The 17,529-nt window shown below is 49.5% G+C and overlaps 1 protein-coding gene across 4 annotated transcripts in view; it reads right to left on the minus strand.

Moving 5' to 3' along the window:
* Positions 1-29: 29 nt before the first annotated feature.
* The window catches only part of tinc (transmembrane protein tincar), a 44,339-nt gene continuing 26,839 nt past the window's right edge, over positions 30-17,529 (minus strand). For 3 of the 4 annotated variants that reach the window (XM_076526024.1, XM_076526025.1, XM_033476902.2), the window contains exons 3-13: positions 15,369-15,945; positions 14,375-14,599; positions 14,141-14,272; positions 12,176-13,009; positions 11,591-11,778; positions 11,237-11,493; positions 10,664-11,166; positions 10,285-10,483; positions 9,627-9,771; positions 8,465-8,671; positions 30-7,964 (exon numbers count right to left, since the gene is read on the minus strand). In XM_076526024.1, coding sequence (XP_076382139.1) covers positions 6,738-7,964; positions 8,465-8,671; positions 9,627-9,771; positions 10,285-10,483; positions 10,664-11,166; positions 11,237-11,493; positions 11,591-11,778; positions 12,176-13,009; positions 14,141-14,272; positions 14,375-14,599; positions 15,369-15,717 — 4,266 coding nt within the window. In that variant the 5' untranslated portion in view covers positions 15,718-15,945 and the 3' untranslated portion in view covers positions 30-6,737. The remainder of the gene's footprint in view (positions 7,965-8,464; positions 8,672-9,626; positions 9,772-10,284; positions 10,484-10,663; positions 11,167-11,236; positions 11,494-11,590; positions 11,779-12,175; positions 13,010-14,140; positions 14,273-14,374; positions 14,600-15,368; positions 15,946-17,529) is intronic. The other variant, XM_076526026.1, reaches the window with a different exon arrangement.

The following is a 17,529-nucleotide window of genomic DNA, read 5'->3' on the forward strand; positions in this document are numbered from 1 at the left end:
TCCAGGGGGCACACAGCAACGAGGGCGGGCTCGAATAATTTACCTTTATTCTCTTGGTAAATGAATATACAAAGTTTACATCTAGTTTTACTTGTTTACCTGTTTACTTGTTTTTTTTTTACTTGTTTATACGATGCGTCGAGTAATATTGTGATACGCGCGACGATAATAATGTCGCTGTTTGACAACCGTGCAAACCATTTTTCTTTTTCTCTTCGATTCGACCGACCGAGCGATCTGTTGTTGCCCCGCGAAAATTCACAACCGTTCGACGCGCTTCGGTTCGCCGCTGTTTTCTACGCGGTGAGAGTTAAAACACGGCCGGCGGTTTCGCGCGGTGGCGACCGATATTACTCGCCGCGGTAACAGAAACCAAGATCGCTAAACAATATTAACATCCCCCATCCATCCGTTCAATCCGTCAATCCGATCTGTGTCCGTCTGTGTGTCGGCGCTGTTCTGGCGTGTTCGAATAGACCGGCGGCGTGCGTTCCAGCGAAACGACCTTTCGCATGAATATCTTCTTTTACCATCGGTCGGATCCGTCGATCCGCCGTGGTTAAACGCGATCCAACAAAACGCTGCGCGCGAGTCCAAGAACAAGAGAAAAATGGAGCTTGGTCGAAAATACCTTTGGTATCGTGCTCCGTCAGTGTAATCGAGAGCGCGCAAAGCGATAGCAATCATCAACTCTGTCCCCGTGTATATTATCTCTGCGTAATTGTCGCGTACGTTCTTTCCGTCCGTCGCTCCGTTACTCCGTCGGTCAATCTGTCCGCTCGTTCGTCCGCGTGCCGGTCAGTCGGACAGCTGCGGTCCGGTCGGTCAGTCAGTTTCCGTCTGTCCGTCTGTCCACCTGCTTGTTCGTCCGCGTGTGTACTCGAATAAATACCAAGGCTAGTCTAATCAGTCTTTATACAATTATTCGTACATACTCGCTGAACTCTTCGTTTACAGTCATTCTCGCTTCTTGTCACTCGCCTTGTTCATCGATTCGATCCTTATCCTATTTACATGTTTCAAAGGAATCGTCGAGGATGATGCGCCGCGAGATATCCGCGTTAGTTTTCATCGTTTCTCCGTCCATCTATCCCCTCTCTCTCTCTCTCTCTCTCTCTCTCTCTCTCATTTGCACGCGCATTCACGTCCGTATACACACACACACACGCATACACTCTTCTCTTCCTCCACGCATTTCCGTCTCTCCTTTGCTGATCATGCTTGCCGCGGATACTCGTGCGCCGATGCATTCTCGGTTAATCCGTTTTTTATCCCTAGACTCTAGATACATTTATCTCACTCTATCTCACTCGTTCTTGAATTATTTCGTTCCGGTGTTTCGCGGTCAGAGTATAGACGCCCGAGTGGCGAGCCGGTCGGAAGAGGGCTATGCGCGATATATACAGAGTGTCCGACGATTATAATTAACACACATGAGATCATTTCGAGCAACTTTTTCCTCAGCGAAAATGCGATCCGCGGCTTCGTTCGCGAGTTATCAACGAAATACGCTGGACCAATGAGAGGCGAGCGCGGCCAGCGCCGGGCGGCCGCTCATTGGTCACCGTTTTTCGTTGATAACTCGCAAACGAAGCGGCGGATCGCATTTTCGCTGAGGAAAAAGTTGCTTCGAATGACCCGAAGAATCGCTTCATTACGGTTACGAACATAATTACGGGATACTCTGTATATACATATACCGGTGATTCTCGAAAAGTAACGATCGTATTGAAAATGGTGTGAAAGCCTTCCTTCCCTCGATAGCGTCTATGCTCGCGGGCTAAAGTTTCTAGCGCTGAATCTAAAACGAACGGGTGTGTGTTCGGTAGCTGACCGATGCTAGACGGTAAAAAAATATGCCTCCAAGAGAGGCGGCACTGGCCCGATCGTACGTTTATCGTCGAACTACGTTTCTTTCTTGCGTTCACTCGCGTCCGATATTGCTGATCTCGCTCGAACGGGGTCCGATCCGGTCGCGAACGGCGTTCATCGACGAATAGCACAGAAACGTCGTCGCTCCGGCCGTATCGCGAACGGAGTTACACCGCTCGCTTATTCTTTTTTTTTTCTTTGTTTCCTTTTACATTTTACCCATCGTGATATGTACGACTCGCGACGCTTCGGCATCGATAGCGTCCATCAAAGGTTGCAAACGCGAGTGCTGCCGATCCGGAGTTCACGGATACATATTTTGGTCGAAACAATCGTCTTGAACATTCCTCGTGTCCTCTCTATACGTCGCGCCGTAATTATCCGGATTTGATCAACTATATGCGCAAAGATGGAATCAAGCTTCTGAATTATTATTATTATCATCATCAACACCGTTATCCGATATCCAAGGAAAACTCGTTAGTAAAGTTCGCGTGGAAAAATATACAAAGTACAGTGAAAGCTTTATCATTCTTCGCCGGATCGGCGATCGAATCGAATTCGTTACCTCTTTCTCTCTCTCTCGCGCGCGTGTGTGTGTGCGTGTCGGGCTACCAAAAAATATTCCAAAAAAAAAGAACGATCACAGAGGAATAATACAACAAGAAGGGAACCGCGTGACCGCGCAGATTCGAGTTTCTCGAACGTACACAATGCCGTGTCGCGGCGCGGTGCTCCGCTCTCCTCCTCGTCGACATCATAAAGCTTTAACTGCATTTGTTTTTTCGATGCTTTCGATCGTAGAAGAATAGATTCGAATCTTTGTTTTTTTCTCACAACGTTTTTCCGTATTTTCTCGCGAAAAGATTCCAGACTATATCCGATCCCTACCGAGGTACAAAAGTTGCCGGGTTCTTTTTCTCTACGTCGAGGGCGGCGCTATTATTCGGCTATAAACTCGGCCGCACGACCGATAATACGAGAACATTATTCTTTTCCGCCGTTTCGCAACGCGTGACCCGCCACTATTCGCAAATTCGCAATTTCTAATTCGTCATTTCACCGATGGAGAAGCGTTCTAGCGGCTAGCTTAGAGCGTGTTGCGTTATACAGGGTATTCCTGTGGATGGTGGATTCCTTAGGTTATTTGAAGCAACTTTTTCCTTAGCGAAAATGCAAACCGCGGCTTCGTTTACGAGTTATTAATGAAAAACGCCGACCAATAAGACGCGAGCTCTGCTGACGCGAGGCGGCCGAGCCAACGAGCGCGCGAAGCAGATCTCGCCTCTCATTGGTCATTAATTTTCGTTGATAATTCGTAAACGAAGTCTCGTAGAACATTTCCGCTAAGGAGAAAGTTGCTTCGAATGATCTCAGGAACCCTCCGTTTCCGGATTACGAGACATTTCTGAAACACCCTGTATTGTCGCGCCTATTGCAGCGTACATCGCAGCGTACATTTGTTCGTAGCGTACATCGCGGCGCGCGAAACGTTGAAACGAGCTTGCCTCCGCTACCGTTAGATGGAGCGATCGGCGCGTCGCCGAACCGCGGTGCGCGTGCGCGAGGCGCCGCCGTACGCGCGCTGATCGAAGATTCAAAGGAAAACGCGCGACGGTCAAATAATGAAGACACGCGGGGGGCTAGAAGCGAGGCGGGCGGAGAAAAATTGGTTGGTCGACGCCAATCGCAAAGTGTCTAACAGTATTCGAAAATACATTCGCAATCGAAACGCGGATTTCGATTGCCTTAATTGCTCGATTGCTCGACGCGCGCCGTCTCGCGTCGAGTCGATTTCGTTGGCGCAAAAAGTGCATAAAAAATACATGTGAATCACGATTTAAACATCTACTATTCGACTCGACTCGACCCGACCCGACCCGACCCGATCACATATACATATAAAAAAGACGCCTGTACACATACATAGAATTCGAGCTGCTCGGGAGCCGGAGCTAAGTCGCGGTCTTGATTCCATCCTTGGACAAACAACGTGTTCCGTTCAACATCCTCCCTCTTCAACATCCTCAACAACGTCTCTCTACGTTCAACACGGTTGGAAGATACATATTTATCGTTAGTGAAATTAAGAGAAGAATACTCGTCGATTCCTTGAGCAGCGGTTCTTACATCATTTCGATTATTCGTTAAAATTTGAAGGTTCTTCGTGATCGCGCGATTCGAGGAAACGATAACGAGACAAAAAGATCCTCTAATTCGTCGACTAACCGAAAACGTGCATCGTGTTTTTTCTCTTTTTCTTTTTTTTTACCATTTGATCTACGAGTGCGATTATATTCTGTAGTTCTGCGAAACTTTGTATGTGCGTGCGTTCGCGCGTGTGTTTCTCTGTTTGCTACGCGCGTTTCGTTCCGCTACTCCTCTCTGTAGAATGAATCGAGCCGTTTGTAAAGATCGTCCATAAAAATACTATCGTCAACTCTCTTTCTCTTGTAACGCGAAAGCCCTGAAGAACCGTATTTGTCGACAACCATTCGCGTTTCACCGTTTAGCAACGATATCGCAGAAGGTGCGACGCGCCTCGAACGGACTTTGTTTAAAAAAGACAAGAAAAAAAAGAAAGAAAAAGAGAAGAAGAAGAAGAAGAAAAACAGAACAAATCTATCGCGACCATTCCGCCATGGAAGAAACGTTCGTCGTGTTCGCTTACGTATTCGTTCGACCCGGACGAAGCGTGAAAAGTGCGTTTGTCCGCGCGCTTTTTTGTGTCACAATCGCTCTTCATTATCGAGCGAACGCAAAACGCAAACGAAAATGCAAAACGCGTTGGAACAACGCGCGGCGACTCTGACTGCGTCTGCTACCGTTTTCACGCGACACAGGCCATGATAAAAAGCTCGGGGAAGCTTGGTATAAGCGTGTAAAAGCGGCGAATAAACGCGCGTGTAATAATAGGCACTCTCTACCGTCTCTCGCGCGTCTCTGACAACATTTACAGAGCCGTGAAAAACAATAGATAAAGCGCGATAAAGAGAAGCGAGAGTCTAAATGGAATTATGTTACAAGTGGTTGCGGCGCGAAACGAGGGACGCGGCGGACGCGCGTGGGGCTGGAGTCAGGAAATCACGGTGGGAACGAGCGAAACGCTTTATTCGCTCGTGAACGTTGCCCCGTGGAATCCGCAAAAAGGACGAAATAACATGGCAGTCGATCGAACAACTGAATACGTATATGTGTATAACACGGATCCGCGGATCCTCGTAATTAGTGGCAGTAGTCGTTCCCTTAAACTTTTCTAAGTAGCCGTCACGTGCTGGCCTCGTCTAACGTTCCCGTATCGTTTTCTTTCTTTCGCGCGCTTTCCTATTTTCTTACATGCAGAAACCGGAGTTCACGGAGACTCTCTCGGTCGAGAGTTCCAAACGATATTCTCTTCGGTATCACCGCGGAGTTACATATTCCCTTTGTGGGGGACAAAGAGAATAGCGCGCGCGTGCTATCTTTAATTTTATTTATGGAAGCTTAACCCCTTGCAGTACTTTAACGAGTGGAATGTGTGTGTGGAGATTTCTAGTAAAATCCTATTAATTCTAAACATTAATTCTGTTCTTTTTAGCCTGAATTAATATTGTGATTTCTTGTCATCAGAACTGAAACATTTAAGTAAACATTTAGGCACGGCTATATATTATAAAAATGCTGCAGCAAGGGGTTAAAACCGCCGAGTCCGTTTTCACGATTCTTTTCTGACAAATAAGTAAATTCTATATGTTGTCACAACTTTTTGAAATGACGACAATATCATAATTATATATTATGTATAATAATAATAATATATAATTATATATTATTATATATTAATATATTATATATATAATATCATAATATCACAATATTATTGTTGTGATAATAATATTGTTATTATAATAATTAACGCTGAGAGAAAATTAACGATGGCACGGGCGCGCTATTACCTTCGCCTGGGACGTTAGGTAAACGCCGGCGAGAGGAAAAGATCGGTCCGCGATCCGACAGTCGCGAGTGAATAAATAAATAAATAGAGAAGAATGGGCGGAAAGCGGGGTCCGGCATGGCAGTCCGAAAGGGAGAACCGGCATCAAAGAAAATCTGTAGCGACGAGTACCGCATGCCGAAAGTGTTATACGAGACAGCACGCGCGAGAAGCGAGTTACTTGATCCTTAACTATAAGTATAGGCAGAATACCCGGGTACAATGAGAGGTATTCGTAACGAATCGAACGGTGTATTCTGCACCGTTCTCGAGCAGCGTTATCGTTCAGCGATTCTCAGAGATTCTAGAACGCGACACGATTAATAAATTGCGGGTCGTCCGTCCCGTTTTCGCTTCGTTGCGATTCGTCTCGATCGCAATAAAAAACAAAAACAAAACAATATGCCTCGTTCGCATGATTCATCGAAAAAGAGGTATCGCCAATTTACGCCGGTGTTCGCCAGGCATTCGCGTTCGACGGTGGCTCCGAAACAACAAATGGATCCCGAGTTTGCGAGATATGTTTGCCACGAGATATTGCACCACAGACACAGATATTTTCGGAAACGAGCTTCGGCTACTATTATGTCCCTTCGAACGATACATTTTGGTCGGGGAAACGGTTGGTGCACGAGAATCGTCGTGTGACCGTTGTCGCGATACTCTGATCGTCCTATTAAAAATACATGTTTTACGCTCGGATGGAACCCCGTTCTTTCCGATCGGTGATACTGCGACGGTGTTTGATATGTTACTGTCGGGCAGGCAAAAAGGGGGGGCCGTTTAGATTCGCGGATTTGTCGGCGAGACGAGGCGAAACGGAACAACGAGGCGAGACGAAGCGAAGCGAAACGAAGCGAGGGGAGAAAAGCACGACGCGGCGGCGGCTCGTTCAATGAGGCAAACACGTGTCGGAGTCGCCGCTGCTGGCCATGGAGAAGTTGGCCGAGTCGCGGTCCGTATGCCTGATTTGAGCGGCTACCGACAGCTTGCCGTTCGTCTGCGGTGTTTGAGGAAACGTGTGGTGTCCGGGCAGCGCCCAGGCTTGCGTGTGCAGCGGTACAGGCGGGAATCGTTTGACGAACGGATTGTTGGCCGGGGCCGGGTGCGACAGTCTGACGCCGTTGTGGTGCGAGGGCAGGGTGGTGTGCGAGGGAACGGTCGAGTGCATTTGCGGCGGGTGGGCGACGAACGTGTGCCGCGGCACGGAGCCGCAGCTTCCGCTGGATCCGCTCATGTGCGAGCCGGCGACGCTCGCGTGCGACACGTGCGGCAAGGGCATGGTCGAGCAATGGGGATAGGTGACGATCGGCTGCGTCGGATAGTGCGGTAACGTGGCGGACGAGGCGTGCACGCGAATATCGTTGCTCTCCGTGAAGGACGTCATTCGCATGTTCGTCGACCGGCCGAACGGCTCCTCGTTCGGGTTCAGCGGCTCCGTCAGCTTCGTCCTCGACAACTTCCGTCTGATCACCACGGTCGCCTCGTTCGAGTTCTCGAGGATCACCGCGGAGCAGCCGGACCCGGACCCGGACCCGGACCCAGACACGGAGCTGGCCCCGGATCCCGGGAGCGCGTCGCTCGCGTTCGCGTTGGCGTTCGCGGTCGCGGTCGCGTTCCCGTTCAGGCTCGCGTTCACATGGTTCGCATACTGCGGTGACGAGAAGGGCTGGCAGTTGGCGACGGGACGAGCCATCGACGAGATCGAGGACGGCGGCAGAGGCGGCGGCGGCGAGAACGCGATCGAGGCGGCCGTGGGCGGTTGCATGCCTCGTTGCAGCGAGCAGCTACGCCACTGTTCCCGCGGCTCCTCGCGTTGGTCGCCGGTCAGGTCGTCGACGCTGGTCGCTCGCCGCTGACAGCTGCCGTTGCTGGCGTTGCTCGCGTTGCTGTGCACCCCGCTCGACGACGTTTCGCTGTGACTGCTCCCGTTGCTGTGGCCGGCCACGGAACCGACTCCTCCGTTGCTGCAAACCACGCCGGTGTTATTCCCGCCGGCGACCACAGTTTCCAAGGGCGGCGACACCGAGGAATCCGAACGGGGCGTCAGCTCCTCGTGGGGCACCCCCGAATCCGCTCGGCGCAGGCATCGCGGCGTTTGTCCTCCGTTGCAGTTCACCTGAAACACGAGTGAAATGAGAACATGCTGACTACCGTCGAGCTCGTCGACACCGAGAAAAGACCGCGTCCGTGACCGTTTCTTCGTTCCATCGAATCTTGTTCTCGCTCGCGATTTGCTACTCTCCGCAGTACTGCACGCTGTGCACGCTTTACGCACGCTAGATACATTGCGATTACAAGCACGATAACGATGCGACGGATATGGGTGAGCAAACTATGTCGGTTCCGCGGGCCGTGTACGGGTTAGCGGCGTACGGTTAAATTTACATTCTGTTCGAAGGCGCTGTGAGAATTCGGAAATCTATTTAAACGTTACTTTGACGTGTCTCAAGCTGCGATAAATTGTTCTATTCTCCAAGCGAAAAATCCGATGCTCGCGATCGGAATAGTTGGCCCACCCGCGGACAGAACGGTCTACGACGGGGGCACGGAATTAAGCTGCCCGCGTTCAGGGAGCTTTCGAGGACTGGTCTGAAATTACGAGAAGCGTGTTAGTACCTGGATGTTAGTGGTTAGCGAAGCCGTGACAACTTCGGTGCTCGGTGCGCGTGTCGGGGTCGGAGGTGGCAATGTGAGTGGCTCCGAGGTGGGATCGGACAAAGGGTCTGGAGTCAAGATAGGCGAGGGATCACCTTCCGAAGGTTGCAGATCGCGGTTCGCACTTGCATAGTACGTCACTTGGTCGTCGTTTACACACTCGAGCAGCTGTTAAAATTATTGAAAACTGTTAACGATTACTTGGTGGTGGATGCACGTGCCATGCGAACAATGCAGGCTTTTTCAATCGTATCCGGTAAACGCGAAAGCGAGCACGATCAAAATCGGGCGTACGAAGAAGGGGGCGAGAGGGTGAAGCGGGAGAGTAATGTTCAGTCGTTACAGGTATCGTGTAAAGGTGTACGTATATCGCAGAATCGTCGTCGAACGCAAACTCGAGAACAATGTTGAAACAACAGTAGCGTGAAAACGAAACCTTTGTTAAAGGCCTTTTTTGTTAGATTCTGTTAGGATCGTTCGGCGCGTCTACGACTCGCTCGCAAGGCTATGCTGGCACAGAAACCGCGAACTCGCGCACACAAATTAACTATCGGCAAACGACGCTAGTACTCTCAAAGCATTTCGACACAGAACAACAGCATTCTCTTGCATCTTACGTCTGCGAATTTTGGTATATCGTCTGTATGGGCTATCAGCCATCTTCCCCACTGTCGAAGCAAAAGACAACGAAATTAAAAGCCTGTACAGATCAAAGGAGAGGAGGTGAGACAGAGACAGAAAGAGAAAGAGTGAGAGAGAAATAGAGAAAAAAATATGGACAGATAGAGAGAAATATACATGTAGATAGACAGATGGAGAACTTATCGACATTGTCGCCATAGCAATCTTAGATACAGCAATGTCTCCCTAACTGACGCTTAGATCGTGCAGAAAAGTGGACAATTTGGGAACAGGAGACACGATTGTTCCGGCTTTGCGCCATGTTTTTGTAATCGTTGACAATCGGTAACTATAAAAACGAGTTCTCTCTTGTCAAATTGTCCATTTTTGTGGCCAATCTGAGCGTCGATTAGGGAGACATTACCGTGGATGTGAGAAAAACGACGGAACGACGGAACGAAAGAGCGACGGAGCGACTGAACGGCGCACGTGGTCCGCGTACCTTGTTCTCCTCGGACGTTGAATCGTCGGCCGGGTCCAGTGACGTCATCAACGGTAATTCCCGTAACGTAGCATAATCTCCGTCATCCTCGGGCCCCCCTGCTCCATCGCCTGCGCCGCCGCCTCGTCTGGCTTTTCCCTTATTACTGCAACAACGACGCGTCGCGTCGAAATACGGTACGTTCGATGCGGTCCATCGACCGGGAATGCGTTTTCGCCGATTAGTTTACAAACGGGGACAAGACGGACCGGGGACGGAGGCCGACAATGGTCGCGACCGAACGGAGGACGATCCGTCTTATCCGGTGGTCGGTTAGCGGGTCGGAAAGTTACAGGAACAAGCAGAGGCAGCGTGAGAGTGAGCGCGCGCGCGCCAAACAGAAACAGAGACAAACAGAGAGAGAGAGAGAGAGAGAGAGAGAGAGAGAGAGAGAAAGAAAGAGAGAAAGAGAGAGAAGCAATCGCATATCTTTGCAGTACGTTAATCCGAACTCGCCGATCACGAAAGCGTATACGACGTTCGGTCCCCGGTGTAGGGGACCGCGCAGTTTGCGGGAGGAACAGGAAGAAGAAGAAAACGAAGACGAAGAAGAAGCCGAGGACACGGGTTACAGCGAGATGTACTGAAAGACACCAAGAGGAGGGAGGAGGGTAGTTACCGCGAGCCTGACGTACTAGGCAGGTCGTTAAAGGTGACCTTGGGTTTCAATTTCTTGTTCAGCCAACCCTTCTCGGTGGCCGGTGGCCCGTGGTTCGCGTCGTTCGGCGATTGCGTCGGCGACGGCCGTAACTTCGGCCTCAGCCAATATATCTGCTCGTCGTCAGCCGTCGAATCACCGTCGACCGAATCCGCGTTTCCTGTGACAAACGAGATCATTAATTAATCGGGGTCTACATTTCGGGTCTACATGACCCGGACCCTCCATTAGACTTATTTTAGATTGTATTTATTTATTTATATTATATTTATTTATTTATATTATTAGATTGTATTTAATGTCAGAGGTTAATGAAATATTCGAGGATCGCGAGTTGTACCTTGAGCGCGGGCTTTCCTCTCGATGGCCGCCTTCTGTATGACGCTCATGATGGCCTTCTTCGGCGATGCATCGGCGATTGTGTAAGTTCGACCATTGCCGACGACCAACAGTGGCGCGCTGGTGCCGTCCTCTTCGTCCCTCGCGGAGAGCAGATCGACGTCGGTCACGAGTTTCACCGATCTCGCGGACCTGACGGTAGCGCGGCCGATCGTCACTCGCAGCTTGAACGTCCAACGATGCTTGATCGTCAGACAAATCCAGACCAGCAGCCAGAGCAGCAAATGGAGAACGGTGGCGACGATGCAGGCCAAGATGGCTCCGTCCAAGCTGGCCCGGTACACCACGCTGTAATCGTAGAGCAACGGCGCGCTGCAGATCGCGATCGCCAAGAACACGCAAAGAGCGGTGCAATGGATGAAGTATATCCAGCCGTTCCCCTCGCGATTCTCCTTCGACAAGATCACTCGGCGCTCTCGTTCCTGATTCAGAAACGCGGTGAACCTGAGGAAGAACGGGTCCTTTAATTCCTGTCCGATTTACAACTGTGACCTTAGATCGTTAATTCACTCACCTGCCGTAAGCGTAGAAGTACATCACCATGCTGGAGCACAGTACCAAGAGGGACGAGAGGCCGAACAAAACGAGAGTCACGTGCGGATTCAGTAGAAAATATGAATCTCCGAAAATTGTTGATATTGTGGTGGTGGTGGTAGCGCCAAGGCCGCTGCCAGGGCCGCCGTTACTGCCACCGCCGCTGCCGGAACTCGACAGCGCTCGATATTGTTGCCGTAGAACCGGCAGCACTTTCAAAGGTCCCACCACTTGAATCTGAAAGCACGAACTCGGGTTATAGGACGGTTCTCGCAGAGCATCTCGAATTTTAGTTCGCAGCAAGGATCGAGAAGTTCCCTCGTCGAGAACTTACCTTGTAAAGAACCGACATTCCAACGTAGGCCAACAAGCTCTGCGCAGAGTTAACGACCAACTGAACGCTGAAAATGGTGCCGAGCGCCTTGTTGCACGACCAGAACACCGCGGGATACCTCACCGAATACACTCCAAGGGCCACGGCGTAGTTCAAATACTCCAAGGTGATGGGCCCGTAAGATTCGGCTGTCGACATTCCAGAAGACACGGGAAATTAGAGCAGAGTCCGAAATTAAGTGATCTTGACGGCGGATTCTCGGAAGCACCGCCTCCAGTCCTCCCCCCTCCCCTATCCTGTCTTTTTGAGGCACCTCCGGCGAAAACCGCACAGGGTGTCCAAAAAGTGTTTAAATCAAATGGAACAGGTAATTCTAAAGATCATTTGAAGACACTTCATATCGTCAGCGAAAATGTCCTCTTCTCCTAATCGTTAAGTGCAATGAAAGATTGAGATTTAATCGTTGATTCAATTTTTGCCCAATTCTGTCTGGCCAAGGGAGGCTGTGCTTCCGAAGATCGGTTGGTAAGATCGCTTGCATCCCGTATCTGAATTAGAGGATTCGTCTTTCCAGAAGACCCTTACCCGCGGTCATCTCGAGATTCAGTTTTTCCGGATGATCCAAATCGGAGAGACTGTTCATCGTCAGCGACAGACTATGAGCGGTCATGTTCCCGCCACCTCGGACGGGTCTGACGGTCGTCGACGCTGCTCTCCCGAAGCTCTTGGCCTTCGACCTGCTCTTCGCATGATTGTTCCTGACGAACGTTTTCGCAGTTGCTCGCCTGACGGCCGCGTCGTACTTGTCCGTGGTGCTTCTCAACGTTCGCGGGGTTGCGTTCACCGACCTCGACGTCGCGGCCGTAGGCGACGAGCTCGCGACCGACGTGCTCGCCGTTGCGGCGACGGTGGTCGTCGTCGTCGCGGCGGCGGTGGTCGTCGTCATGGTCGTCTCCGCGATCCTCGTCGTCGTATCTGTCACGGTCACCGTCGGCGTCTCGACGGTCGACGTAGGCGCCGTCTTTCCCGACGTCGCAGGACCGTCCTCCCTCGAAGAGGTCCTCGGATGGCCGCGATTCCCGGTCGACGCCGGGCTGGTGTTCGAGAGCCGCGCGTTCGGAGGCAGCCGTCCGTTGCCGGTGGTTCGAAACGAGTCCGGAAACGTCTCCACGGCTTTCCCGATACGGGACGAGGCAGCGTCGTCGACGATACCGGTTGCACCCGTCGTGCCAGCCGTCGATGCAGCGATATCGTTCGTCGCCTCGTCGAGCTCCTCGTTCGGCGTCAGCGTGACGAACGGCTGAGGAGTGATGAATCCGGTCAGTATGCTGAGATTCACGTTCGGGTTCAGGAAACTGGACACGACCAGCCGGTCGCGATGAATGACAACCCAATCCAGGTCCGTGCGCCATATCGCGTCTGAAAGAGAAACGTACTGTTTTTTACGTCGGCTCCTCGTGTTTCCTTGTATCGCGAGATACGGTCTAACCGGGGCGAAACGAAAACGATTCTACGAAAGATAAGCCCTCGAGGAGAGCCGTGTGCATACACACGAGCGACGCGGAGGCACGTGCATACACACACGCACACACACACCTGGCCGATCGATACACGAACGCCCACGCGAACGCGGACACCGGTCGTTGTGTAACTTGCAACCAATTCGACCACGTTGCATCTAAATGATACGAAATACAGTAATTTCTCTCGGAAATGTCACATTTCGGGCTGCTGTGAATTTCCCTGTGCTGGTCGTACGCCTATGTAATTTATTGCTGCGTCGATGCCAAGGATCGACGGAATTCCCGGAAGACAATAGAAAATGGCCTACTTGGACGCGGAGCTGCGAGATAAGTGGCAGATGCTAGGTATAGTAAATTCTCCCCAATTTAACCTTCAGTTTGGACAATTTGGGAAGAGGAGATACAGCTATGCCAACAGCTATTAAAACGAGTCGCAAGGCTCGAATAATCTCCTCTTATAATAATAAAATTTAACCCTTTGCACTCGAAGCCATTTTAATCATAAATCTAAAATAATATTTCTGAATTATAGTATTTACATTTTATATGACAAAGTGCATTTTATGCATATGAAATTGAGTCTTGTGGTGACTCGTACAACAGCTACACTTTTAACAATTTCTTAAATGTAAACTTTGTTAATATAAAAATTATCTTAGAATATGATATAACAATTTTAGTGGTGCCTCAGAGTCACCACTCGAGTGCAAAGGGTTAATAAATAGAATTTTAATTCAATTGACTTTATTCGGCGGATATTTAAATTAAACTAATATCTCCTATTCCCAAATTGTCCATTTTTCTGCGCAATCTGTGCATCAATTAGGGAGAATTTACTGTGGCCCCGAATTGCCTTCGAATCGTGGCAAAAAGTTAGAAATAAAAAAGTTAAGAGCTGCGGGGCCCGAAGAATCACGACTTAGTATTCTCGTATTTGCCGGTTTCACTTCCGAGCTCCCAGCATTTCTGGGAGAAATTACTGTTCGCAGAAACGTGTCGATGATCCAGGCGCGACGATCCGGATTACCTTTCGGCAAGAATCCGGCGTGTATGAGCCTGGCTTCCATGAGCAGCGAAGGTAGAAGGAAACACATGGCCGTGCATAGGTGTACGAACGCTGCCGTCGGACCTCCGTGCCGCCACAAATTGTTCGCCAGACCTGCGAAGCGAAGTTCAAAGTTCATCGAATCAGCATTGCGAAACGGTTGGGGCAACGAAGGGGAACGAGAGGGAGGGGGTGGCGCGTTTCATCATCACTCACTGTTGTCGTGGTTGTTGGCCAGCAGCGAAGAGGGTGGATCGCGCGAGCACGCGCTCAGGTGACGGCCGAGCTTGATTCCGTCGTTGGCCAGGTTGCCGAGCTTCAGGAACGCCGCGCCCAGGAGAACCGGAAGTAGAACCACGCCGGTGCCCGCCAGCACAAGACAAGCGTACAATTCGAGCTTCGGCGGCGGTGCATCCGCCGGCCAGGGCAACGACAAGTATGCTGCAAACAAACTCTTATTATTATTAAATTCTTATTATTAAACTATTATTAATTATTAAATTCTTACTTAACATTTTATATTTACTGATAGTTTTTTTAATCATGTTTTCTAAGATCGAAGATCAAGAGTTAAGGATCTCTTGAGAAGCTGGTCGAAAACTCCAATAATTTAAGTCAATCTAATATAACAAGTTCGTTTAACACGATTATTTAAAAGAAAATTATCGAGTTTCTTTCAGACATGGTTCAGTCGTTGAGAAGCCTCTTAACTCCAGCTTTTCGGAACGCGTCGCTTTGAAATTATAATTATAATTATAAAATTGCAAGTATAATTATGACATTATAATTATAATAATGAAATTATAATCATAATTATTAAATTACAATTATAATTATGACATTATAGTTATAATTACGAAATTACAATTATAATTATGGCATTATAATCATAATTATGAAATTACAATTATAATTATGACATTATAATTATAAAATTACAGTTATAATTATGGCTTTATAATCATAATTATGAAATTACAATTATAATTATGACATTATAATCATAATTATAAAATTATAATTTATGAAATTATAATGTCACTGCTCGATAGAAACGATACGCGTTTCGCTTTGTTACCAGTCAGCAAAGCCAAGTTTCCAAGTCCCATTTTTAGAAGAGAGTGGAGGGGGAACAAAGGCGGAGACGAAAGCGAGCGCAGCCTGAGGCAGCGATAAATAAGCAACAAAAGATTTTTTTGTTCCGACTCACCGGCGAATCGTTTCGCGTATCTCAGCCCGATGTAGGCTTGCAAGCCGACCGCCAAAATGCCGTACCAAACGGACCACAAGCTATTCACGTGGCCCTGTATGCAGGAGTTCCGTTTGGCGGTCCTGCCTGTGCAACCGCCGCTGCCACTCGTGCTGCAGTTTCCGTTTCCGTTGCCGTTGCCGGTCCGCGATTTTCTCGCTTTGCCGGTCGCGGCGACGCCGCTCGCATTGATGCTGGACACTATCGGGAGCGGCTTCAGCGGCTTCTTGCATTTCGCTTGGTTCACCTCGTTGTTGTTTTCGTAGCCCATCAAGCTTCCTGTCATCGACATCTTGTTCTGGAAAAGCATAGGTCGGGACAACCGTTACGCCGTTACGACCGGATCAACCTCGGAAGTCGTCTCTCTACGCCTCCGCTGAACGGGGCGCCCGTTTCTTTCTCGTCGACGAGCGGCACACGCCGGATGCTCCTTCGATTTCCTTCCGCTGCCGATCGACTAAGGTCCCGAGCGAGGGCCCGCGGAACAATCGGTGCCGAGCTTCGTCGTTTCCGGCATGTTTGACGGCGTCGAGGATGCCTGGAACACACGAGACGAGGCTGTAACGTACAGAGAATTCCGCGTCGTATCTTTCTAATTTATTTCCTGGGATGAATATACAGGATGTCCCGAAAATGTCTCGTAATCCGGAAATGGGGGCTTCCTGAGATCATTTGGAGAAACTCTTTCCTTAGCGAAAATGTTCTACGAGGCTTCGTTTACGAGTTATCAACGAAAAACCGTGACCAATGAGTGACCGCGCGCGGCCGGCGCTCCGCCCTCGCGGCCAATGCCGCGTCGCGCTGGCCGTCTGACGCGGCGGCAATGGTCGCGAGGGCGGGGCGACAGATGTGCGCAGTGTTTTTCGTTGATAACTCGTAAACGAAGCTGCGGATCGCATTTTCGCAAAGGAAAAAGTTACATCAAACGACCTCGGGAACCCGTTTCCGGATCGCGAGACATTTTCACCCTGTACACACGTTATATTTGGCTTCAGCTTTTCACAAATTTCTCTAGCACAATGATGCGCAAGATGCGCTTTTTCATCTCGAAGGGAGAGGATAAGCGGCGAGAAGAGCTGTGTCCCGGTTCGGGACGCGTCTCTCTTCTGTTCCGGCGACGGAAACGGGCGGCAGAGCTGTGGAAAGCCGGGGAAAAACAAGCCGTGGAACAATCGAGTGGCGCACGGGCGCGGCAACAACCGAGAAGCGATCAGGAAACGGCCGCGGCGACGGACAATCGGAGGCGTGAACGCTTCCGCACAAAAGCCTCTGCCGGGAGAACAGGTGGGGTTGCTAGCGTACCGTGATAATTCTAGTGCCCTTACGAGCGCGATTCTCGGTCCCTGGGTTCTTCTCCGGAGCCCCTCGAAAACCCTCCGGTCACGGATTATCCCGGTGCCTCTTCCGCGCGAGGCGCGCATTATCGTCGCGTTTGTCAGCGTCCGTCTCGTTCATGTTCCTCCCAGCGATAAGATGACGGCGACGGCTCATTTCTTTTTTATTTATTTATGTGTATATAATGGATGTAATATTATTATATTATATTATATTATATTATACAATATTATATTTTATCAAACTATATTATACCATATTATGTTGTGCCATATTATATTGTACCATAATATATTGTACTATAATATATTGTACCATAATATATATATTATATTATTCATTATTAATGTTATATTAATTATATATATTATTAAATAAATAATAATATAATGTTTAATATTATTAATATTATAATAATTAAATATTATTAATAATATTATTAGCTAATTAATAACTGATATTATTTTCTTTCGATCGCCAAGCCCGATCTCTGCGCGGAAAAATCGTAAAACTTCGCGGGAAAACGAACGGGGCGGGAAATCGCTTCGCAGTTCCGAGTTTCGAGCCGTCGTCGCTCGAAAGAGTCGGTCGTTAGCCGTTCACCGTGAAGGAAGCGCACTCGAGGACCGACTGTTTTCGCAGTTGTTACCCTTTGCTGTCTCGATTGCGCCCACGAGAGGCTCTCTCCATGCCGCGCACCACCTACGGACTAACCTAAACCGTTTCCCCTTCAGCGAGCATTTCAGGAAAGATACGCCGAGAGCTCCCTTCGCAGACTTTCCCTCGG

Source organism: Megalopta genalis, chromosome 13 (genome assembly GCF_051020955.1).
Source record: "Megalopta genalis isolate 19385.01 chromosome 13, iyMegGena1_principal, whole genome shotgun sequence".
Lineage (NCBI taxonomy): Eukaryota > Metazoa > Arthropoda > Insecta > Hymenoptera > Halictidae > Megalopta > Megalopta genalis.